General features: G+C 39.8%; 1 protein-coding gene across 11 annotated transcripts in view; it reads right to left on the minus strand.

Moving 5' to 3' along the window:
• The window catches only part of ank3b (ankyrin 3b), a 142659-nt gene that overhangs the window by 64459 nt on the left and 50700 nt on the right, over window positions 1–27500 (minus strand). For 10 of the 11 annotated variants that reach the window (XM_060863991.1, XM_060863994.1, XM_060863997.1 and 7 more), the window contains exons 2-3: window positions 2026–2127; window positions 583–681 (exon numbers count right to left, since the gene is read on the minus strand). In XM_060863991.1, the coding sequence (XP_060719974.1) occupies window positions 583–681; window positions 2026–2127 (201 nt within the window). Of the gene's footprint in view, window positions 1–582; window positions 682–2025; window positions 2128–8397; window positions 8523–27500 lie in introns of those variants that run through there. The other variant, XM_060863995.1, reaches the window with a different exon arrangement.

Genomic DNA, 27500 nt, shown 5'->3' on the forward strand with positions numbered 1-27500 from the left:
TAACAGTCTTCCTAATTTTCTGACTAATTTTAGATCAGACGATGAATAGAAGCAGAAGAATTAGAGAAAAAGAAATAAACTCTTTGAGTCGCTCCATTCAGGCTCCTATTCATTGTTCGTTGTAAATATTACATTTGTTGTGTTTGTTAGAAGTGAAATTAGTTTTTGATAAATGATGATATAAAAGCAGTTTGTCCACTTGACTGTTGGATTCTAACATACTGACATATGAGTGTAATAAAACTTGCTGTCGGTCCGTTTGAGAATCGAGAGCACCAGTTGTGTTTATTCACAAATGAGGAATTAAGCCGCAGTATTTTGGCAGCCGGTTCACTATCATTGTTGTGGAAAGAGTTTTACTGAGAGACTATTTCCGCTGCTAAAAGACGGCCTTGACGTGTCTTGAAAACTGTCCATAACCTTGACTTTGGAAATTTGCCGAGGCAGCAAAGCCGTGGACAGCTGAACTCATTACGCTGGCCTCCAGCAATAACGCTCTCAGTGTAATAAATTGTGTGTGTGTGTGTGTGTGTGTGTTTATCAGTGGGAAGTGGAATTTCCCACAGTACCCTTTGTCCCTACCTTTGTTGCCGCATCCACACTGGCTCCGAGTTTAATAAGCTGTGCCACTATCTCCACATGTCCCTCCTTAGAGGCGAGATGAAGAGCATTCAGGCCATTCTATAAAAACACACACACATAGAAGCAGGCGAGCCTGTAGAATTAGCATTGCGGTCCAATAACTCCAACACCTATGCACTATTTAAGACAGTTATCGAGTACTAACACTAACTAGTCGATATTACAGATAATATTTGTATTTAAAAAATAAATGTGCCACATTGCAAAGCCAGAACAGTGTTCATTCTTCATCTATATGGGAAATAAATTAATAAATGAATCATAAAATACTTCAGAGATGTAGTCCAGGTTGAGGAACAATGCTCCTGAGCTTGGAGTGGAGGATCTCCAGTGTCCTGCACTGAGCCCTGACTCTGACTCAACCCTACTGAACACCTTTGGGATGAACTGAAACACTCACTGAACCCCAGACCTCCTCACCTGACATCAGTATCTGATCTCATTAATGCTCTTGTAGCTGAATGAACACAGATCCACACAGTCATACTTCACAGAAGACTGGAGAATGTTATAACATTGAACATCTCCATATTGGAATAGTTCATGGTCAGGTATCAACATACTTTTGGTCCTATAATATATTTATTGTACTTACCAAGAATATGACAGGCATTTCATAAAATGTTATCGTAGAGTCTTTCTGTTCACTTCCTGTTCTGGTTTTCTCTTGTTTCAGGTCAACTCTAATCACATCTCCAGATCAGTGCTGACACTAAGTTCCTCTAAGAACTAAAAGTGGCTCTTAGTTTCTTAGTCATAGTTCATTGCACATCGTTTCACATGCGTTATTATTTACATATTTGAACAAATTCAGTTCTTTGCACTGCTTGTGTTTTAATGTTTTGAACTAAACCTTATACTCCAGTTGAACTAACTTACTCTGCAGTGAAAATAATTATTAGGCTTTAGCAGAAGTGCTGTACCTTAAAGAAAAAGTTTAGCAGCACTTGATGACATAAAACCTAAAAATCTGACTAGATGTCCTTAAGGAGCAAAAAGAAAACACTCCCTGATACAATATGAAGGAGAAACCTTTAGAGGAACCAGACTCCATCCACATCTGGGTGACACCAGATTATAAATCTTTTCCTTTCTAATTGTGTACTAAAAAAATGCATCTAGGAAATTCATTATGGCTTTAAGATGAAGTCTGTCTTGTTGATGTTATTAACTGTTCACTGATAGAGACTTGAGTGGAAATCTGTTCGCATCAATTGCAGACTAAAGCCATTTCCTTGGTTTCTATCATGGTGGTACCATCCACAGTAACCCCATGTATCTCCAGGCCATTCATGTGGAGTCATCATCAGCAGCTGTGAGTGGGCTCCAAGTGATAAATAACAGCTCAATTCATATTAGGCTAATTCAAGTTTGAGAACTGACCTGGTTACAGATGTTGATCTCGACCCCAGACTTCAGGTAATCGAGGGCTTTCTCCAGGTTTCCAGCCCGGGCCGCTCGCAGATAACTGGCATTTGTGTCAGTCTGTAAAACACAGGCAAAACCCCAACTTAGAAAATTTACATGAGCTTGTGTACAAGAGGCAAAAACCCTGGACGCTCCATGGTGCATGGATGGATGTGAGAGATTGTAAATATTTCTCTCCAAACATCATATTACACTCATATTGTTTGATTAACCGATAAGACCATCACTGTCTGTTAATGTATATCTCTATGTATATAGGTTTGTACATGGTGACGTCAGGTTTATATGTTATAGCGCTCTCAGTTTACTTCCACAGGCCGTCTGGTGCTTGTTAAACAGGCTGCCTGACATTTGTAATAAACTGGAGCAGGGAGAGCTGAAAGATTTATACGAGAGGAGCAACGGAAGCAGAGAACTGTCGAAATATCACAGCTGAAAAAGAATGGGATGGAAGGAAACATATCTGGGTTTTTACAGGGGGATTTCCACTGCAATGAGAGGAGCAAATGCACTGCAGCTAGCATGGATGAGTAGCCCACGCCTACACCGAGTAGAAAAAATAATAATACACCACTTTCCAGACTGCATTAGTGGGAAATGAAGCTCATATTGCATCAGAACAAATCTAGTTTCAGCCTGGCAGGTAAAGATCTGTACTACAGGCACAAAACCTTGTTTCATTTTAGCTTGGGTTGTGTTTGGGCTCTAAAAAATGTAATAAAGGAACGTCATCTGTTGGCTGGAAAGAACAGTTTCGATGTGACGAAGCCTCATATTTACCATATGCAGCTACAATAGTGTTAATAGTGTGGCTTGTGTAATCGGAGCCCAGTGAGAAAAATAAACAGCGATGTACAGTCTATGGTCTCAAATTATTTGTATCTTTCCTGATTTTTTCACAAATCTTTTTAACTCTTTATCCCAGAGCCCGAAAAAAAAACAATTGTGCCTGTTTCCCTGTGTCCATGTTCAGTGTTGAACGTCTTTGTCTTGTCCCAGTCCACAGCGGTGCTTAATAAAAAGCTCATATGAAAGTAGACACTCAGGGGTGTAAGGACATGTAGTTTTTCATGAGTATTTTAGTGATATCACAGTCATTTGTGCTCTCTGAGACGCTCCATGTGTAAAACGTGAAGGTGTTCATCATCATCATCCACTAAAATTCTGTGTAAGATTATCAACAGAGAGAACATCTCACACCGAAAGCCTGAAGTCCTGAATCATTTTAGATCAGACTTGTAGAGATAAAATAATTCATACTGACTAAAAATGTCTGAATGCCAGCAGAATGTACTGACAGTGTGCTGGTAAAACATTAGCAGCGCTGGTTTAAGGCTCAGGAACTCTAAGGCTTAACGATTGCCTTCTGTTAAAGCTGACATATGCAAAGAGGAAGATGTGACAGTATATGTAAGGAATAACACACAGCAAAACCACCGTCATGCTTTTACTCATAAATAATGCAGACCAGGGTGAAGCGATGCAGCACAAAGTTCCATCTGAGAGCTCCAACCCTCCTGATGTGTGTTATTTTTGTTTAACAGCATGGTCTGGAGTGTGTTATTCAGTTTATATCAGAACAACAGTTACATGTGTATATGTTTAATTTATTAACGAATGACACATCAAACCTTTTAATAATTTATATTTACAACGTTAATGTTGTGGAAAGTCTGAGTTCCTATTAGTTCCACATTTTTCTGGAGAAAAAAGAAAGAGTAACTGAAACTGAGCGTTTCTACCCGAGACGCCTTCCATAAATGTCAAATAAATCTCTCCTAACAAAAAAAATCACCATGTCAGAAAGCATTATGAGAATTACTTTGTTAAACAACATTTAGAGCTTAAGAACCAATCCTACGCTAGAACAAGTGCATCAGTATAAACCTATTGCAGGTGGTGGAGATTCTTTATTTTTAACACCGAAAACTAATCCAAATCAAACAAGGAAATGAATCAAAGTCAATAAACAACAGAAGTCAGATGTTATTGGATATAAACCAGGAAACAGAAACGCAGTCGTCACCATAAACACTATGGCATGGAGTCAGAAGGTGTGGTATAGAATGGTACATGACACTGAGCATATATTTTGCGACGGACCCATGGAATCCGTGTTGTTATATGCTGTGCGAATGTAACTGTCTGTTTGTGTGCAATAAGAATGAAGTTGAACGTGAACTTGAAAGCGCTGGCGATGGCTGGGTGATGTAATCCTCCGGCAGCCATGTTTGTAGTCTCTGGGAAGTGACGAGACAATTGCTGTTTTTCTATGAAAATAAATAATGCACACTTTCTGACCAATCAGATTCAAGCATTTAATTGAAATCTGATATAAATGAGAATATTACACTATATAACTGAACAGTTAAGGACAAATACAGTGCTCAAGGGTCCAAAAAAGGAAACTATTAAGCACTGAGCTAAGAGTGCGGTCTTATCTATATGAACTTTCTCACAGAGAACATTATAATGTGCTTTAACCAGTCCTTGGTTACATTTACCCGAGTTAATCTTGTTACTAACAATCGATTTATGGTTAGTAAGAGTTCAGGAAGTCTGTCCCCTTTGGTGTTGTGCTGAATCTCCCCACAGCTCATCTTACAGTATTTTATTCTTCACATACAGTATACAACATATACTTCTGCTATAACACACCACACCATCACACCAGTAGATCATTACACACCATTATCTACACAAACATGCTGAATTGTACGCTTTCCATAGTGCAGTCTGAAGTATATCCTCCCTTCATTAATGTCACTATAGGAGAGTTAAATAAATAAAAACACAGGAATGACATAAACGACAGCAGCAGTGCACGTGAATGTTGTTTTGAAAGCGTACTGCGAGCTCAGAGTGTGTTATTGTGAGTGCAGTCGATGCTCGAAGCCCAGCGTTTCTGCATTGGGAACATTCTTCTCATTGCTGTACATAGAGCATCCACAAGGGTCAGGACTGTGAAGGTGTGGCCTGCTGAAAGCCAGACAAACAACAAGCGAGTCAGCATGTCCACACACACACACACACACACACACACACACACACACACACACACAGAAAGAGAGGGTGGGGGAACCCGTTGTTGCTGCAGTGCTGTAAGAGTAAAGATTTCCGACACACCCTTTCACACATGAACACACACTAACACACTCTGCACCATGCGCTAAAATGTTAACATATTAACATATTAATCCGAATATTCAGATGTATTAATATCTTCATTAAATATGAAACATGTTTTGTTGGACTTGGAAATTAAAAGAAGGTTTTTCAAATCTATATTTGGACATAAGCAGAAATAAAACTCATTAAATAGTTATTTAAAAACATTTAACATTGAGTTTTTTCATTTAAAGTTTAATTCTATATTCGTTTACTGTATACTCAGATGTGTTAATCAAACTGTTCAGTGATACAGAATTCCTTCTCATCTGTATGGTGTAGAGTTACAGTTATTCTTCTGCAGTGTGTGGGTGTTCTCCTTAAATTTAGTATACTCTCTCTCTCTCTCTCTCTCTCTCTCTCTCTCTCTCTCTCTCTCTCGCTCTCGCACACACTCTCTCTCTCTTACACACACACACACATACACTCTCTCTCTCTTTCACACACACACACACACTCTCTCTCTCTCGCTCACACACACAAACACACACACACACACACACACACACTCTCTCTCTATTTCTCTCTCTCTCTCACTCTCTCTCTCTCTCTCTCACACACACACAGTCACTCTCTCTCTCAAGATCTTTTCTCTGATGGTCAAATTCACTCTTCTCTGCCCCAAACACACAAATGGTGTATTGATTTCATCCCTCATGAGCCATCTGAACACATAAGAGACGATAACAAAGCAGATTTACTGTGTTGCTCGTCTCCTGTGCGGTAAAACCCTGCGTACAGGAATAATAATAGTTTTTATTACAAGGTTTGTGTATAGATTTATAAAACACAAAGACACACTTCTTTTTTAATGTACTTTTTCATAGTATAATGGTTAAAGTTAAGCAGTAAGATTCCTGATTTCATTAATGTTTAACAATCCAAACAAATCAGGTTGGTGAGGCTTTATTATTATTATTATTATTATTATTATTATTATTATTATTATTATTATAGATAAAGAACATTTCATATCACTCATCTGTAGGTTTACACACTGAGGTGCCAGTAAATTAGCACTATACAGTAACTATATCAGCATATAGTGTCTATTCTGGTCCTTTATATTTTATCAGGTTCATCACATTTTATCATGTCCTGCCTCACACATGCTGTTTATTTTAAATGTCTGCCTAAGTAATGTCCACTTTGGAAATCTTACACATAGAGATAAAGCTGTTAAGTGACAGGTCACATACGATCACCGCCGAGTCAGATAACAGTGAGCCTGCACTCGGTCATGGAACAAAGCTTGAGAATTCAGGAGCTTTTCCCTGTATTTTGCTGTGTATTGTAAAAGAACAGGAGGTTAAGTTAAGATGGCAGTAATGTGACACGCTCAATGCTTTACGAATCAGGACCATTGCACTCAATAACATTATATTTATTACTTAAGAGCCTCTGACCTTCTCTGTGTCTGTTATTTTTCGGATCAGGCTCGACTTTTATTCTCAAGTGTAATATTAGAGTATCTTCATTGTGTTATAGTCTTTATTTGTGTTTATACTCTTATCAGACAGCTCTTATCACACAGTCTTTAAATAAGCTACACTGAACCCTGATCACCACACATATGAACATCTTCCTCAAACTGATCACACAGAGTTGTACAGGATGTCTTTGTATATAAGCCCAAATCTGTTCCAGCACGACAATGCCCCTGTGCACAAAACCAGGTCCAGAAGATACGGTTTCTCAAAAAGGGTGTAGAGAAACTCAACCTCAACCACACTGAAGTCCTTTGGGATGATTTGGAACACCAATTGAACCCCAACATCAGAGTCTGACATCAGAGTCTGATCTCAACAATGTGTGGCTGAATGATCACAAATCCCCAGAGTCACACTCCAACATCTAGTGAAAAGCCTTCAACGATGAGTGGATGATGTTAGAACAGCAATATCAGGAATGGGATGTTCAAGAAGAACATATGGGTGTGATGGTCAGGCGTCCATAGACAGCATGATTAGCTGTAGATGGTTTCTACATTATACTGTTGCCTCAATTGTAGAAATGGCAAATAAATAATACACTTAGTGTATCCACTAAAAGTCTGAAGAAAACTAACATGAAGGCAATAAAATTATTACTACTGTTACTTTAGTATAGTTTCATCAATACTCAATATGTCTATAGTGACACTGTTTGCTAAGCTTTGAGATACTGATTATATTCAGATGTTAAGACAAACATTTACAGACATTTCCGCCCGTGTATGACTGAGAGATTTAAGAACTTTATGTAGACAAGCATTAATAAAGAGATACAACGCATGAGTGTTATTTTATACCGTCTCACTGTGTCGTGGAATTCTCACGTCTGATTGGTCAGTTTGGTTATTAGGTATTTTTAGATGGAGTCTTCATTTTTAGTTCTTTGACAGAAGTAAAGTCTTTTTACATTTCACAACACAGAAAGATCTTCATGATGAAAGGTTTTGATGGAATGGTTCTAAGATACTGAAGAAATGTCTGGCTTCATATTCACACAAGCAACATTATGAAGACCATGGGGGGAGGGGGGGTAGAGACAATAGAAAAACCTGCTAACAGAAAACACACCAATACACCAAACATAACCATCGCAAACGTCTTCATAAAGTGAGCAGCTCATTAGAGCTAGAAAAGCATGCTATAAAACATGTTTAAAAACCGTAGGCTGTATCTCTGCACCGGTACAAATGAACCTCTGTACAATGTTTGTGTATACACAACCTAAAGGTCGTAAGCCGTACAATATCCCATGCTTCACTTTACTCACCATTAACGCACAAATTTAAAAATGATCACACAAACTACAGCTAGTCCACATCATTACTCTCTTGAGGGTGGTAAGCAACAAAAACATAATTTTGTAAGGTTTCATCGTACACAAGGTCACGTAGTTACATTCCTTTTCATCAGCGCTATCATGCCGCTCTGCCATGCCGGCGTTTGTAACACAACCCTGATGCAGTACTATGTCGCAGTCATGCCTCATTCCTGTAAATGCCATCAACGTTATATAGACTTAACGTTCTGTCCCCGTGCACTCAGTACATGCTGAAAAGCTTCTGTCCCTCTCTAGCTCAGATTTCTCCATTAGCAGAACACATCCTAATACTAAGCATTGTGGTGGCAATGGTGGTGCAATAAAAGGCGTTTTAAAAAGTTCACTTACTAGCACTTGGCACTCTGCTTCCTCTTCCACAGCCATTCTGCCTGCAGTCCAAAGTGAAACCTGAGTATTTGATTATCTAGCCCTGGAAGCTAGAGCTATGGTTGAGGGGCATTATGGAGACTCTAAAAATACACGACCTAACAAGGAAAGGCACACACTGAGAGGCTAATCAGTTTGCAGGCTTGTTTTGCTGCACTCAGATTCCCTGTCCCATTGCCGAAGCACCTCCTCTCTCATCCTTCTGTCCTTGTCCTCAGTAGGATGCTAGCTCAGCTAACCTCCTCTCAGCCACACATCTCTGACTCTTCCTCGCTCGGTCCGCCACCCCGTGCCCTCGCACTTACCATATTTGTAGGCGCTAGCTACTTCTGTCCTGGATGAGTGTAACCATGATCTTCTGGACTGAAATAGCAGAAAGGGGGATGTGGTGTCTCTGCTCATGCGGTGTATGCCGACAGGCCTCCCTCACTGGGATCTGTCCAGCATGAGGCTTATTGTCAACTTGCTTATCAGCTCTTTTTCGATTCCCCCTCCCTCCTCCCCTCCTCCTTTCATCCACACTGTCCCGGCACAGCCAGGCTCAGCTCATGAGCATGGTACTGTTGGGAGCCAGTCAGCTGGATTGAAGAGCATTGGAATAGTTTTAGGTAGGATTTAGGGGCATTTCCAGTGGGTATTAATGGCACGACAGTGTGGCATAGATTGTCTCTTCCTGGTAGGTTCCAGTCACATCAACAGCGTAGCCATCAGCTCTCGCTCCACGCACACAAACTCTACACATTCCTTGTCGCTGGGCCGATCAATGAAATCACTAATGAAAACTGCAGCAGTTTGGTCTAAACTGATCTTTTCACTCAGTCCTGATTACAAAAAAACACAGTGTTCTGAAATTATCAGCGTTGTTCTGTATACATTATGAATATGATGGTTTTTTTATAGGGGGCCACAAACATGTACCCATACTGTATAAGCGCTCATAATAAAGTACAAAACAGAATCCTAGGTTCATTTGTTTGACGTTTCACACTGCTCACACTTGACCCGGGATTAACACTGAATCCTGGCTCTTCATAATCTGACGTTTCACACTGTACATTCCCAAACCCTGCCTTAACCTTCTGATTTGAATATTTGTGCCATCAACAGTAATGCTATCAACTGGATAAATCTAGTAAATGACACGTTTTAAATTCTACCAGGGGTTAAGAGAAACAACAACTCAGAGTGTGAAAAGCCTTAATGAGCGATTTGTATTCAAATAAAGTGTGTGTATTAGACACGGACATTTCTAAGGCTACGGTATTTCTGTGATTTATACAAAATGCAAAATGTTCATAATTACTGAACATGTCCTCCAGCAACTTTTCTTAACAGATATAGATACAGATATACTGTATGTCTTCAATCGTATCCCCTCTGTGCAGAACCCGAGGCTAACGTTGGACCCCACTGTGCTCTCAGAAGCATGTGAGCACGAACATAACCTGCATTCCAATACTGCTTTTGTAACACCATGTGTTCGACAAATCTACCACTTGACGAGACAACGTTTGCTTTTGGCTTCCAGCACAGAGTAGTTTAAACAGAATCCTTTGAGATTTATTTTGTCTCTTTATAAAGATACTGTTAGTAATATTAGGTAGTTAAACAGATATTATGCTAATTAGTTAGAGGAGTAGTGTTAAAAACACCATCAGCTGCCAGATAAGATCTAGAATCTTTAAAGGTGGGGTCTCTGTTGTTTGAAAGCCAATGTTGACATTTGAAATCACAAAAACAAACACGCCCCCAACCCAAATGGGTCCCACCCCTGTATTTATAGCTCCGCCCACACATACATACGTAACCCAGGCAACTAATGGAAAGAAATGTGTCTTTATCATAGCTGAAGGGAAGAACAATACGATTGCAGATAAACAAACAAGCAAAAATGACACACAAGCATAATCATGCAAAGGACGGCATATATTAGTTCTGTGAAACAAAGCAAAACCAACGTTACTCACCTATCGAGAAGGGAAAAAGCGTCTTAAGTAAAGTTTCCCAAGTCAGTAACTCCTGAGCTAAACGCTGTTACTAGCAAAACGCGCTTGTAGCTGCGTCTCTACATTACTACGATAGAAAAGAGGTGTTATTTGTGTAGTAACAGTGTTTAGCTCAAGAGTTATTGACTCGGGAAACTCCAATCTGTGAATATGCGGCCAACTTCCCGCTCCTTCAGTTCTCTCCATCGCTGGAAAGCTGATCCTATATTAACACGGTTCCTACTTCTTGCCTTATCGTAAGCCTTTCTTCGCTTTCTTTCTTTGTTTTCATCCTCCATATCAATGTTAAAACCGCTTTCTACTAATGTCACACATGCGCACTGAACACGCTCTCCACCCATATTGACAAGCCCCGCCCCTTTCTGCTCATTGGCTACACGTTTGTTTTGAATTTTGTTTTGTTTTTTATTATTCGGCCCGACTCAGTTTTCTGAAGTATTTCTCAAAAATCGGAGACCCTGCCTTTAAGAGGTTGAAATGGTTTGTTTCTCAATGGATCCCAAAACAAAGAACCCTAGAAATATTAAGCATTTTATTTCTCATCCTTTTATTTATAAAAATATTTTAAGCATCGGGTCACAATGCATTCTGGGTAGGCTGACTAGTTTTGTTGAAATGACATTAATATAGAAGACACGACTGACCAGCTTCATAAATATCTGAAAAAGCCAAAAGCTCTTAATATGGTGCTGAGGATCATGGAAAGGTGAGATCATAGTAAAGTAAGACAAAAAAAAAATCTTTAATGGCATTGAGGATCCCCTTCCTGTTTGATCGCTCAGACGTCTTCCTCTGTTTAGCCTGAGAGAGCTCGGGGAATAGCAGATGCAGCAGCTAACCAGCTAGAAAGGACACAGTTGCCATGGCAACTGTTCCAAAAAAGGAGTGTCATAGGATGGATTGCTGCTACTGGAGGTTTGGAGACTTGGAAATGATTATGGTATTCCCTTTCTTTGAGCTATGCAGATGAAAAGACGGTTTGGTGCAAAAAAAAAGAGAGAAAGGTAGTTTAAAGCTCGACATATAAACACGGGATTGGATTCCAAGTGCAGTGCTAAAGGAAATTAGATCTGGGCTATATGATAATATAACATCAGTATGTTACTATAGACCTGTCTGAGATATCATTACAGAAATCTTTTCTAACAACACATGAACATGTGGATGTTTTTAAATATTTATACCACAGCAGTGCGATATAACGTGCAGAGCCATGAATGCTCAACTGTGATTGGTCAGAAGGTGTGCGTTATTATACGTTCCACATGATCTCAGACTACACTCATAATCAAATGCTCCTGGTTACACAAATGCACTTGATCATATAGTACATAGTTACAGAAAAGAAATGATTACAATCTCTATCCAGTGTCACCCAGATGAGGATGAGGTCATGATTTAAGTCCAGCTCCTCTGGCTTGCTCCATACAAATAAGTCTAAAATAACATTTTTAAATTTATCATTTTTATTCAGAATTTTTTATATTCCTGTAAAGCTGCTTTGTCCATTGTTAAAGGTGCTAAACAAATAAAAATGAATAAAAGAAAATTTAATTGAGTTGAATAATAAAAAAGAGATTTTCTGATGTGGATTTTTTGATGTGGTAATGTGTTTTGATAGGAGCTGATATCTATTTTTTAAAAGAGAGAGAGAGAGAGAGCAATACATTATATTACATGTTAAACATTATGTATATCGCCCACCTCTCTTCATGGGGTGTAAATGTGAGGATGGAATAACACACACATTTGGTTTAAATACATACAATATGTTTCTACTGATGTTAACGTATTTGGAAAATTAGCTGCCACAAGCATGAGCAGCACATTAATGATCTGCAGTCTATCCAAAGCCATTTTCCACATGACTGACGCTCATTCTGTTCAAGTGTGTGTGTGTGTGTGTGTGTGTGTGTGTGTGTGTGTGTGTGTGTGTGTGTGTGTGTGTGTGTGTGAGACACTACTGATGGCAGGTTACGACTGCTCCTCCTCCATTTCAACCCAGTGCAGGTATAAATCACCCAGCACACGACTCCTTTCTGTGATGGAGGATGCTAGTTCCTCACTGCCGTTGCTTTCTTTATTAAACAGAGTTTAATGGAGAAACAAATGGAATACACACACACACACACACACACACACACACACACATGCATCCACACCCACATTTCTAATGCAAGATCTCTTTCTCTTTCCATTCTCCTTGACTTCATTACGTAAATGAGGTCATTGGTTTCAATTTCCTGTCTGCTTGCCTCACTAGTCCCCACTGCTGAAGAAAAAGCTGACTTCCTGACACAGAAAACATGCTTTCCTTTAGATGGCACCATATTTTCCTGATGATTGGGTGTCGAGTTTGCGTGTCCGATTTGCATGTCATTTCTGCTGTTAAAGCGCCAAACATTTTATTTTCCAGACAGTAAGGTGACTATGACCCAAAATAGTGATAGTGACCCTTCACATAATCTATAGTGCTGGAGAAGTACACCACAAAAACACTAACAAATTGAACTATTATAATCAGGCTAATGCAAAAATTAGACCTTAGATATGATTCATTAGTATATACAGTACTGTATGTCCTGCAGTGTGTCGGCTCTTTATTAAAATACAGTAGATTCTTGAGTCAGCCAAATCAATAAAAAATACTCAATGTTTCTCAGAGCGCGATCGATGCTCCACTCTCGTTCCCAAACACATGTAAAAGTTACCTAGTCAATTACCGTGATTACACAGAAAACTAAAGCGTCACAGCAGCAAGCTCAGCTCCAAGCCAGATCAATGCAGTAAGTCTGAGTCTTGTGTCTCTGTGGAATATATTGGGAATGATGCAGAAAACAGAGGTGAAGCTCAGTAGCCTACAGCGCTCACTCCCTCTGGTGCCCGAGACAAATCAATACACTGTTCCTGCATTATAAAATCTTATAGTGATCAATTAACAGAGCCAATGAAATCAGTGAAGAGAGCAAACCTCTCATGTGCATGAGAATTATAAGCTTCCTGTAGAACACACACACACACACATGAATAGAATAAGCATGAAGAATGATGATTTACCAAGTCAAGAGCAGAGAAGGAAAGAGAGATGAAATGATGGTAAATCGCTCACTCGAATATCGCCTCATGAGTGGCGCTTTTCTTTGTTGCAAAATGGACGCATCTGAGATCTGGAGGGTCCAGCTGCTGGGAACGTCGGTTAAAGCCTCCTGTGATGCAAATGGCTGCCGTACATGTGACACACACTCAAAGAGTACATCTGGAGAAGAGCAGTAGCCAGATCTCCAGAGGAACGCACAACTACACACGCACATGTAGCCGTACGTACAACATGCAACACGCTGTTCACCAACAATATAAACAAGTGTGAGACAGACTGACCTACATACAGTATGTGATGTGATTAAAGTAACAAAAACACAAACTATTTATATCGTCTATGGTTTCATTCCGTGTGTCTTATAGCTGGAGTATATAGCGATAAAGACGGTTCCAGATTTTCAACAGTTTTCCAAAATAATTCTTGCTCTTCAGTTTTCTTCAAACATAGACAATGCTCTTATAAATCACATTAAAGTACTAAATTTACACATTCTTAATCTAGACTTTAATCCTGGTCGCCCTGTATCATGGTCATATATATATATATATATCTTCTCTCACAAATAACTCATACAGTGCTGTAACAGGAAGTCAAGTTCCACAGCAAAATCCACAGCTGAGTTTTGATAATAATAATATAAATTCAATTTACCCCACTGTCCACAGGGTCATATACGTGCTGTCTGGATTTGGAGGTGTTTTGCTGTAGAGGACTTGTTGGTCAGTCTCTTGCTGTCAGGGAGCATTAGGATACTATGTGCACGGGTTTGGGTCACTACAGACCATTTGACACTATTCACCAAACTGTATTACATGGTAATGTAACTGAGGTTTACTTTTTGTTCTCCATAGTCAGTAAGTTTGGATGGCAGAAGTTAAAACTGACACAAATTCAACCAGCAAACAATGATAAAAGTTCCAAGGTCAAATACAGACTGTTGTGCAGGGTATTGTAGAAAAAAACGCAATATAAAAGAAGGAAATTACTTGAAATATGTACAAAAATATGTAGTGAAACATGTACAGAGACTAGATAACGTCAGAGTAGGTAATGCCAAGCAATTAGTCTTGTAGTCTTATGTGAATGAATGACTCTTTTATAGTGTGTTTGTGTGTGTGTGTGTGTGTGTGTGTGTGTGTGTGTGTGTGTGTGTGTGTGTGTGTGTGTGTGTGTGTCTGTGTGAGTGTGTTGGGGCTGTGTTTCGTGGAGGTCATGTTTTTAAGCCGTGGTGCAATCTGGGAAATAAAGTTTAAAAAGAAGATTTTCTGAATAAAAAGACAAATCAAAAAAGTTATATGAAAATAATGTGTGCAGTTTGTTAATAAAATAACTGTGAATCATTCAGTGATCATGTGTGAATGTGTGACAAGCATCTAATATGTCAGCTAGTTTACTGCAGTAATAATAAATCCGTCGTACGTTTGGTTTGAGACGTTGAGACATCATGTAGAAGCACTTACTCATTATACAGTCAGTACATGACAGAATATTGCATTTAATCAATAAAAAATTAGTAACTCAGAGTTAAACACAGCTACAGTACAGTAGAGTAGGTGGAGGAGAAAGTGTTAGAGACTATAGCTCAATATAGCTAACACAGTGTGTGTTAGTCATCCTCCAGCCATCATCAGACCACAGGACTGTTCACACGCTTACACACATCACCAGGTCTAATATTTACCTGTTTAAGTATCTCTTAACACTGATGAATGGTGTTTATGAGCACATCATAAACCTAAAACAGAGGTCTATCGTTCCTGAAGCGGAGCGTGACACACAAGCACTTATTATAGTTACATAATTAGGCTTGGGTTGTTTAGGTCCTTGGTGTTGTGCATTATAAGCTTTTCTTGCTCTTCTTTTCTTAAAAAGCTTTTGTATTCAAGGCATAAAAGCTCATTACCGTTAGCTGTGGAGACTCCTGGAGACTCCTACCAACGGCACAAAAGATTCATGAGCATCACTCAATCAGTATTGGGTCAAAATACTGACTGGAATTTCAGACCTCCAGCTTTACTGAGGGAAGATGCTGTCCATATTTTGATCCAGATTTTATCTGTGCTTGTACTTGTGTATCTCTAGATACACAATGATCCATAACACGCAACATACAGTACAGTACTGTATACAAATGTTAGACTCTTTAGAAACGTTGTTCAATAATAACTATGTTTTCTTAATGAGTCCAAAACCTCATAATAAGATGCACTAAAACTTAAGAGTACAGGAACTGGCAGGAATAGTCAGAATTTCTTCAGGATCTGTTGGGACTGGTCAGAATTCCTTTATGTATAGGCAGGATTGGTTCCTTCAAGAGTTTGTGGGAATTCTTTCAGGTGTGGACAAGATTGCTAATAATTCCTTCAGGAGATGAAGGCAATGGTCAAAATTTCTTCAGGACCTAGCAGGAATGTTTAAAATCCCTTAAGGCGTGGGTAAAAACTGTGAAAGAACACAGTCCCATGACCACCTCATTGTTTATTAATGTCCATAGATTGATTTCTGCAGTCAGCATCCTGCGAATGCAACTTATCACTTCTATTCACCTTTAGACCTATTACATCTACCTGAGGCAGTCCACCACACACTACCCACAATTCTCTAGTGATACTGACGGGAAAGCTGAAGTCTTCCGCAGTGCTTCAGTCTCATCTAGGTACAGTACAATCATTCGTAGACTAAAATACCGTATGAACGACATGCATTACGCTACAGCTACAGTTCAACCGACTGGTTTATGTATGCGAATGTAAATTCAAACTGTCCAGAAAACCCTCTCAACTCTACACTGACTTGCCTGCAGTGATTTAAGGCAGATTTAACACAGTCAACGCTGCTTGTGTATCAAATACAAACCATAAAACTGATTCACTTGAGTGTGGGACATGATAAATCGTGTGACAAAACCAGTGTGCGTGTTTACTCACAGATGGACCTTTCATGGTTCATCAGAGGCCCTGGCACCTCACACCTCACTGTCCTGCAGACGTGCACACAGCTACACAAACAAGCCTGCAGCATGTTTTATTTGGGATGTGGAGCCAGATCTTTACAATCAGCGCTTGAGCGATCTGAAAAGCCTCTGTTAAATATTTCACATCAAATTCCATCATCACATCAAGATGTTCAGGGACCTTTTTAAAAACAGCCTTTGTCCCATTTCAAAGTCACAACCAATACCAGGATTGTCAATACTGACATTTTATTATCAGTGTACTATTACAGGTATTACTAATTATTTCTCAAATTTATTCCACATGTTGATGAAAAAAAAATCTCAGTTAAAAATCGAATCTTTCTTGCTTTTTTTTTTTTTAATCCATGCCTGTTAGTCCCTGTGAAGGACTCTATGTCTTCTGTAGACGCTTACTAAATGCTGCTACCAGAGAATTCCACAAAGGACAACGACTGCAGTAAAGGTAGAGGACCGGCTATAAAAGGCAGGAACCCGAGAGCACAAGGTCAATCGTTCCTTAGAAATCAATGTCAGTAAAAGGACAGCAGCTGCAGGTAGAGGAGGGAGGGGGGACTTTCTTGTTAGATGATGGGTCAGTCAACTGGGTAAACACACCATACACATTTACAGCATTTAGCAGACGCCCTTATCCAGAGCATCTTACATTTTATCTCATTTTTATACAACTGAGCAATTGAGGGTTAAAGATTCAGATTCACAGATTCACCGTATCTGAAGGGTCTAACCTACACACAGTGAGCTCCACAGCAGGATTAGAGCTCCATGGCCTCTTTCTCAGACACCGTAGTAGATCTGAGCCGATGGTGTTGTTTAAAAGCTACTTAAGACTCATTTAATGGTTATAATATGATCATACAACCTGTATAACATATTATGCTTGTTGGGATTAGTCAGTCAGTAACAATCGGGCTATAGACCACTTCCTGTGCAAGTGATATTTCACATTTTCATGATGAACATCGCATCAATTACATTTTAAAACTTTTTTAAATATAAGTATTTTCATAAAATTAGTTTTTACATTTTTTTCTGAATGATTCACAAATTACAATGTCATAAAACATTTATTTTATTGACCCTTTCAACCGTTTACCATTCACCATTTGTTTCAACGTTGTATCATACAAGTTAAAAAAGATATTTACAGCATTTTAAAAAAGAGGAAAACTTAATCGCTTCTTTCTGAGAAGCTCGTTAATTCTGTCTCTTACAAGCTTCCAGTCACGCAAGGAGGGGTGGAATTTCCTAGCAACAGCATCGGAAATGGCTTGACGTAGATTCAATGGCAGAGCGTTTTTTCCCTTTGAACCATCATAGTTCACAGAACCTACCCAGTCATGATAAACGGTAATGGGAATTAACCTTTTAAACAAACCAGCAGCAAAACGATCTGCTCTAGGTGTACCGTCTGATCCTGCTGCATCCAGATAAAGTTGTTTCTCAACCTCCATGGACACGTGATTTAAAGTCACATCTTGTAGAATTACTCCCATGAGAGACCGTCGAACAGAATTATGCGACTGAAAATTTGAAGCGTTTCTTGGTGTTTCAGGCAGCCTCAAACAAAATGATGACATTGCTGAGGGACATTGCTGTGATGTGTTGGACAGAGTAGAAGCCGATTCTTGAACAGGTGAATAGTTGTAATCAAGCATCGACAGTTGGTGGTTTAAGGAAGCGGAGTCCTCCTTTATATCTGCAGGACGAGTGCGGTCAATACACGGTGTAGAAACGGACGATGGGAAACCGAAACTGTCAGTGTCCAAATGTCCATTGGTTAAACTAAATTCCCCATGATCAGACGGATGGATATGGGTCGCCTGTTGACATTCGGTCCGAGGTTCCACCGGACTTGGAAGAACATCAACCGGACTGTCTGTAGCTGTAGATTTATCAGTGGTCGGCGGATGAGACCTCTCGTTCAAACGTGCCTCCAACAAACCAACTTTTGCCTCCAAATCCACAAGCCTTCGTGTCAAAGCTGAAAGCTGTTGTTTTGAGATGCTGACAGCAGGGCTTCGGCGATGGATCAGTACAGCCTGTAAACCAGCAAAAAATTCATAACTTAATCGAATGGAGATGTGGGCTATACCATTACTCGTTACAGTAACAATAAAAAAATGCATACCGATTTCTTTTTACAAGTCGAGTTTTTTTGTTGAGAATTGGCAAGGTTCGTTCAGAGAATGAGACATTTAACGATGTAATTTTTACGGATGAAACAGCTGTGGCCTTGGCTCGCTTGACAGGAAGACGTGTGTTTAAACCAAAGCCAAAGCATCTTCTGAAAGTTCATGTTTGGGGAGAAATATCCAGACTTGGACCAGGACCTATCGCAATCTTTGATGGGATTATGGATCGTACTTTCTTCAAAGACGCTATTATTAAAGAAACTGCTTCCCCATATATTCGGGAAACCTTCAGAGTCCACCACCGTTTTTTCCAGGACAATGATCCGAAGCACACTGCTGCCATTTCCGCAGAGGGTATTAACTGGGTAAAGACTCCACCAGAATCCCCGGATATGAATCCCATTGAGATGGTGTGGCATGCTTTGAAAGATTATATTCGGAAAGAAGCAGAACCAACCTCAAAATCTGAGTTAATTGCTGCCATAGACAAATTCTGGTTTGAGGAACTTACAGAAAAGGCAAGCAACAAGTACATCAACAGATTGTTTAAAGTTCTTCCAGTTGTAGTGAAGAGTCATGGTGGACATACTGGAATGTAGCTGTACAGTATTTTTAATGCTTTAATAGTCTGTCTACTTGTATGACCATTTTCAACAAATAAAAGCTTTTTAATTATGTGTTATTTTTGTTGTATTTTGGTAGCCTATTAGATTAGATTACATGCCAGGAAAAAGCTTGTGCTTTGTATTAACCATTTGTTGATTACGTAAAACTTTCCATTTATTGCTGTAAATCTAAGTTGGTTATATCAACATACAGTATCTCAACATGTTGTAATACTATCGGATTATGTTGCATCACACTAATTAATCTATAGTACATTAGTAGGATAGCGCATGTGCAGCAAAGTTTTGGCACCTGTCATAGAAATATTAGCATGGATTTCTGTCCAGTTCTAAAAAAAAAAAGTGCTACATCCACAATCATCATCTAAACTCAGCATCCGTAGAAGATTTCTACAAACTGGTCACCGTATATGGACCAACACACCTGCCACAACCAGACTGACACATTATCCTATGCTACTGCCACCTCCATGCACTTCAGTGGAACCAGATATGCCATAAACACTCACAAGGCCACAAATATATACACATATAATCCATACCATGTAAGAATATGTAAGAAATAAAAGATGCCTGGCAAACTGGAAAAACACTGAACACTGGCTTTAATCTAATCAAATTTATTCACAAAATGAAATGAATTAAAACACAAGCAAACTGTATGAATTACAGAATGAAAATATTTGTTGTTATGTTTAATATCAAAAGTCTATGAAATAAGTTTGTTCGTGTTATCACTTAAATTATAGCAGATATAAACCTCATGATGTGAAGTTTTCTGAACTTGTTAACTCGTGTTGTTCATCTGGACACGTCGACATCTAGTCGTTTGAGAAACGGAAAACCAAAAAAAAAGAACAGACTTTCTGTGGATAGACAACATTAACATTAAACACCTTTAGCTGTGACTTTTAAAAAGCTCTGACACAGGAGACTCCTTCCGTAAATGTTATAGAAATGCCTTATTACAGAAAACATGTTTATGATGTATAATATTAGACGTAGATTCTATACCTTAGAGTAATAAGGCTTCTTTACTTCTTTATAACGTATAGTTGTGATTTTTGTGTTGTTGGAATTGTCTCTCCTTTTTAGTAAAGCTGCTCTGAGAAAAATACTTTGAGAAATTTTAAGCATATTAATTAATGGTAACGAGTCTTAAAGGTGAAGAGGTCCAGAAGAAAAGAGTAGTAAAGTGCTGTAAAGTGCTGGTGGAAGAGGAAGCCAGGGATGTGTAGCAGCAGGGCAGACGTCATTCTGTCTACGAGAGAGGTATTATACAGGACAAGATGGAGTAACGGACAGCGGAGAATCTGATTACAGTAGATCCTTACAGAGTCTGAGAGCCTCAGCTCATCAGCTGAGGTTAATGAAGACGCTACTGTAGAGGAACGCACGCCTCTTCAGCTCTCTCGATCTGCTGATGAAGAACAGTACAGGACGAGCGAATAAGGCCACTGTCTCCCTCTCTCTTTCTCTGGTCACTGCAGGAAACGCCCGAGACAGTGAGAGAGACAGGCAGGAGATCGATAACTTTCTCACTCCACAAACATCACACTCAGATGAGTTACCACCAAAGCCCACCAAGACAGCGAATGCCGCCCCTCCCCTTCACTGCAGATACTGAATCACATCAGAGATGCAGCATTGGAGACACACAAAACACATCCTTTGCATTTCACTGTTATAACTCTTTACAGACATCTAGATGCTGCAAGCTTCATGCATCATTTTTATTTTCTTAATACACACCTGGTATCACCACACATTCAAAAGAACAGGTCAGGTCTTAGCCATGCAAGAATAGCAGGCTGAAAAATTAAAGCCATTCATTGATGCTAAACAGGATCCATCTTAGTATGCAGAATAATTAACCCTTAAATGCATATTTAATACAAACTAATAAAAGCTCTCAGTCTGATACATTTTTGTTTCTTTAGTACCAGCTCATACATATTGACTTATTATAAAGTGTGTTGTTATTTAACAAAGAAAAAGTATAATTGTTGATATAGTGAAATTTTCTATAAGGTCATGTTTAAGTAGCATTAATGAAGTCTCCAGGATTTTTTCCTTTCAGGTTTCTCTGTAACATCCATCCATCCATTTTCAGTCCTACACAAGGTCGTAGAGAACCTGGACTCACTACCAGACAATCACTGGTAGTCTTATAATATTGTCATTTATTACTTCAGAAAGTGTAATTGTTGTATAAAATGAATAAAATATTTACAAGGAACATAAGCGTCACAACACCCTAATTATATTCGGCAGACAGCATGTCCCGTATTTTACTGTGTTCATACTGTACACACCTACTGATGAGCCCAGCAGTAGGTACTGAATCAAATGCTGTATGGTACTGAATCAAATACAATAAGTAATGAATTGATGCCAGTAGGTACTGATTCAAATATTGTAAGTACTGAATCGGATGCTGTTGGTACTGAATCAAATGCTGTAAGTACTGAATCAAATGCTGTTGGTACTGAATCAAATGCCGTTGGTACTGAATCGAATGCTGTTGGTACTGAATTGAATGCTGTAAGTACTGACTCGAATGCTGTAAGTACTGAATCGAATGCTGTTGGTACTGAATCAATTGCTGTTGGTACTGAATCAAATGCTGTAAGTACTGAATCAAATGCTGTTGGTACTGAATCAAATGCCGTTGGTACTGAATCGAATGCTGTTGGTACTGAATTGAATGCTGTAAGTACTGACTCGAATGCTGTAAGTACTGAATCGAATGCTGTTGGTACTGAATCAATTGCTGTTGGTACTGAATCAAATGCTGTTGGTACCGTCACAGTACATGATCTTGGACACGTGGTCTTGTTAGTGAACCTGGATCTTGACAGTGTCCTGTGTAATTTCATATAGAAATAACTATAAATTAGTCACAATAGAAAGATAGCATGGTTACTACAGCACTGTGTGTGTGTGTGTGTGTGTGTGTGTGTGTGTGTGAGCGCGTGTGTGTGTGTGTGTGAGAGAGAGAGCCAAAACAAACCACAAACATGGACAACCACTCATTTGTGCAAATCAGAGTCTCTGGAGGGCCATTATTAGGGGGAGGGTTTGGGGCGGGGGGTTTATGGGTAAATGGGGCAGGTGGAGGGGGGAGGGGTGGTGTTGGAAGAAAGGTGATGACACATTTTAGTGCGGTTTTATAAATCCTCACTTCTATTTCTCTCTCTCTCTCTCTCTCTCTCTCTCTCTCTTTCTCTCTCTCTCTCTCAATTACTAAAGATTTATCCCATTAAACCAATCTTGCAAAGCAGCATCATCTTTGTGAAACCCCTGCACTGTTAAAACATCCTCCTACGTGCTCTACACCATACAGTTAGCCTCAGAAATATGGTTTGAGGTTTCCTTCTGCAGGAGTTACACGAGAAGCAGAATGGAAGTTCCATGAATACAAATAAAGTTGGAAGGATGTTATTTTTTAACTCTTCTAACTACATACAGAATATTCCGTAGTAAACACTTACACCTCCATCTCTACCCAGTATCACACTAACTCTAGGGAAAAAAATCATATAAATAAAACTGAAATGAATCGATAAATCATGATGTTCAAAATCTCCTGGTTACACAATTATTATACAGTGTACAGTTATAGAAGGAAATGATTTATAATCGTACTGTCTGCTGTCACCCAGATGAGGATAAGTTCTCTTTTAATTCTGCTTACAAATGTCACCTCTGGCTTACGCATTACACATATACTGTATATCAACTGTAATTTTTATCGTTTAGATTCCAAATTTATATTTGACTATAAAGCTGCTTTGTAAAAATGACCAGTGTTGAAAATTAAATTGAACTGAATTATTACTAGCAAGCGAAGAAACCTGCTCAAATCTCTCTTGTCTTGCAGAGAGTTAGCAAACACTAGTTAGCTACATACAGTACGTGCATGCAAATACATACGAACATGCAAACTCCACACACACAAGGTGGAGGCGGGAATCGAACCCCCAACCCTGGAAGTGTGAGGCGAACGTGCTAATCGCTAAGCCACCGTGCCACCCTGTTATGAAAAGTTAGGTATGAAAAATACATGAATTCTATAAAATATTTACTCAGATAAGGTAATGAGTGCTGCCATAAAAGCAACATTATGGTAATAAGATGCATCTCCTGACATGGCTGAAGGCTGGGGATATAAGATTAATGGATTTCATTTGGGTACGAGGCAGAATGGCAGGTCCCAGAGAGGAGGGAACGAGGGAGAGAAGGAGAGAAGGAGGAGAAATGGCGGGAGGGACAATGGAGGCGCTGGTGTAGAGCTGGAGATATGGAAGCTAAGTGATGGAGGATTAATGTAGACGTCTGGTGTGTTTGTTCGGCAGTCGGTTGGGGGTGAAGCTGCCGGCGTGAGGATTTAGGGCCTTGTGAGGGGTGAAGTGTGGCAGGAAACAATGGTGCACTTCAATCTGCCCACATGTGAGGAGGATGAGGAGGTGATGGAGAGAGAGAGAGAGAGAGAGAGAGAGAGAGAGAGAGAGAGAGAGAGAGAGAGAGAGAGAGAGAGAGTGAGGGAGGGAGGGAAGAGAAGCTGGAGGAGGGGTGGAGTGATGGAGGGAGAGGGGAATGTAGATGAAACACAGCAAAAATTAATTAACAGCAGGAGTTCAATTTTCCACCATCAACCTACTCATCCCCCATCTCTCTCTCTCTCTCTTTCTCTTTCATCGTCCCTCATTCTCTCTCATCTGTCTGTATCCCATTTTTTCATTCCCGTATTTTTACTCCATTTCCCGCTTTGTCTCTCCAGCAACCTCCTTTTTCTTATTTTCCTATTCTCTCTCCCTCTCTCCCAAGCTTTCTCGTTATTTCATCCCTCCCACTCTCTTCCTCTATCTCCATCGCTTTCTCTTTTCAAATTTTCGATCTATTCTGCCATCTTTTTCTTTTTTGATGCTCATGATCTTTCTCTCTTGTCTTTTTTATCTTTTCTAAAATCCTCGGTTTCAATCCTCTTTTCTTTCTCTATTTTTCTACCAATACTTTTGTCAGCCATTTTCATCCTTTTGGCTCTTTTTTATTATTTCTTTTGACCTTTCCTTTCTCATTCCCATGGTTCTACATGTATCTCTCTCTCTCTCTCTCTCTCTCTCTCTTGTTTAGTTCTCTTCTTGCCGTTCTCTCACCTTATTTTACAGCATGTTTTCTCAGTCTTTCTCTTTTGACTTTTTCTCTTTCCTTTCTTCTTGTTTCTACCAGTTTTCCTATATCGCTCTGTTTTATATTTCTCTTCCTACTGCCTTTCTTTCTTTCTTTCTTTCTTTCTTTCTTTCTTTCTTTCTTTCTTTCTTTCTTTCTTTCTTCTTAGCCATGGGATTCGACTCACAGCCTTTGTCTATCTAGAATAGGAGCTTTACATTTGTATTCATCGATGTGGAACCAAATTAACACACAATCCAATCTAATGTTGTTGGATGTCTGATGTCTAAAAATAAAACAAAAGACACATGAAATTCAGTGCCACTGAAAGAGTCCCTCTCAGAGAATGACTGAAAATGAGTTCATATAATAATACATGTGTAATATACAACACACACACACACAGACACACACACACACACACACACACACACACACACACACACACACACACACACACCAGCAGGCAGATCTGAGTCTGTTTGTTTTCATTTGCACCAGACGAAAGTAACGGAAGAGCTGCCAAGTTCCAGGAATAGCGAAGTGGAGTATAGATTTCTTCCCCTTGTGTCACAACGCACACACACACACACACACACAGACACACACACACACACACACACACACACACACACACACACACACACAGACACACACATTCAGCAACAGCTGTATCCTAGTATGTGATCTGTATGAAAAGTGTGTGAACTGACCATCTCATTCTGAGCACATCACACACCCTCACCTTCAGCTCACCTCAGAGCAGAGTGCTAGCACAGGCTACACACATCGATTAACATGGTCACGCCACTGCAGTCCAGAGGTGTTTTTGTTCCTAGATCATGTTCTAAAATCTGTAAAAGTACATAATACACTTAGATGACAGGAAGGTGAGAAATGGACCACACCTTTAAAGTCCAGTTTTCCTCTTGTTACCAATGTCCTCTTCTTCACTCCTTGTGAGGTTTATAAACACTCTCCTCCAAACACAGACCTCTGAACAAACTCCTCTGAACACACTCCTCTGAACACACTCCTCCAGACACATACTCCTCCAAACACACCTTTCCAAACACACCCCTCCACTCTCCTCCAAACACACCCCTCCAAACACACTCCTCTGAACACACTCCTCTGAACACACAGCAACAAACACACTCCTCTGAACACACAGCTCCAAACACACACTCCTCCAAACACACTCCCTGCAAATAACTCATATGCAAGACTTCAGAACTTCCATACAAGTTCCACTCTGTTTTCTCTCAACAGGAGCTCATTCATTTTAGTGCTGAAATCTGATCCCTATCCCTGTGACAATGAGATTAACCTTAAATCCTAACAGGTAACAGGAATAAAAGCTGAAGTTATGGTTTATTCAGATTTCCAGCGTGCTGTGTGGAGGGTTGGAGGTGTGATGGAGGAAGCTGTTTGACCTTGATGCAGGAGCTTTGAGTGTTAAAACGCCGGTTCCTCAGGAGCTGATGCCACAATTATACATTTTTTTTAAAGTTCAGGTCAAGGCATTGTAGACTATATGTAAACACACACACACAAACACACAAACACACAGATCTATATGGCAGAGGTGACTTTGGCTCGGTATGAATGACAGGCAGCGAGGTGTACAGCGAACACAGTGTCCCTGTAAGGACTTCACCTCTCGTCCATTCAAATGAGCACCAAAACTGACGAGCATCAGCAACAGCTTATTAACATTTTTTCTTTATCTTTTTCTTTTATTGTCTACAACATAATATCAGAGCTGTGATGGTGGCTGGAAATAACGATCCTAAATAAAGCTTCTTGTTTACGTCTCGTGTACACACTACTGTCAAGATTGTCAAATATTTCATATCCAATCTATTCGCTATGTTTCTTTACGTATTACAATACAATCAACCGACCTGATATTAGATATATTAGCATGCATGGGCTACATGGGCTAGTCCTACGCTCATAGAGGGTATGTGCTGCATCAGTAGCTATGGCTCTGAAATGCACTAAATATAAGCGGTGTGGAGGCTGCGGGGTTCTGCAGAGAGACGTTGGTGAGTTTTTTTTCTTTTTACGAGGAGCGTGCTCTCAGCCTGCATGAATAAATAAAACCCTCCTCCTATACCGCATGAGGAAAAAAAAGAACCTAGTATCTGTTCTTCAATATGCATTAAAGAGAACAATTGAGCAGAGCTAAGGTTTTGACAAAAGAAGCACACACGTGTGCTAGTAAGAGGAGGAGGAAGGTGGAGAGTGGTGGGGTGATGGAGCAAAACCAAAGCCGGGAACACCGGCGATGTCGAGGTTTAAAGCAGACGGGCAATGAGTGGTGTGTCCGGCGAGGCAGATTGTAACAGACAGGTAGGATGGATGGGAGAGAGGACATAAAGGGAAGTGAAGAAAAGGGAGGAGGGTCAGGACAAGGGATGCTGTGTGTGTGTGTGTGTGTGTGTGTGTGTGTGTGTGGAGGGGGGTATGGGACAGGGTAAGAGTCTTTCACAAAGCCCTAGGGAGCGCCTGAGTCCATGGCATTCACAGCTCATCACACCAGCCATAAAGCCATACACCAGCCATAGGGAACAATCGGGATATCAGGAAATGTCACACATGCACACATCTAGCAATAAGACACCATAACTAGTGGAACCATGATGAAAATAACGGCAATTCGATTCTTAAAGGACATCCTGTAAGGAATGAAGGACTAATCTTAGCAAGTTTCCTGAAAAAAATCAATATCTAGTAAGTAATTCAGGCAGGTAATCAGTCGGCACTTAGAAGTGAAATAAAAGTGCAGGAATAAATATGCTATTCTATCATCTATTGTGTTCTTTCTTTTTAAAGCACGAGAAAGCTGATCCTATAGATAAGTCCAAACCGCAGCATCCTTCACTGCAGTCTCACAGATGATCTTCTCAACAACAACAAAAAAAAAACCTCACACAAAATGACTTTAATGCCTGTGGACGTCCCACCGCTACCCTTATGTGTGAGCTGCTTCCTCAAACTACCAGAACAATACAATGGAACCTTCTCCCCCCTCCAAGCCGTACG

The sequence above is a fragment of the Tachysurus vachellii genome, chromosome 2 (assembly GCF_030014155.1).
Source record: "Tachysurus vachellii isolate PV-2020 chromosome 2, HZAU_Pvac_v1, whole genome shotgun sequence".
Lineage (NCBI taxonomy): Eukaryota > Metazoa > Chordata > Actinopteri > Siluriformes > Bagridae > Tachysurus > Tachysurus vachellii.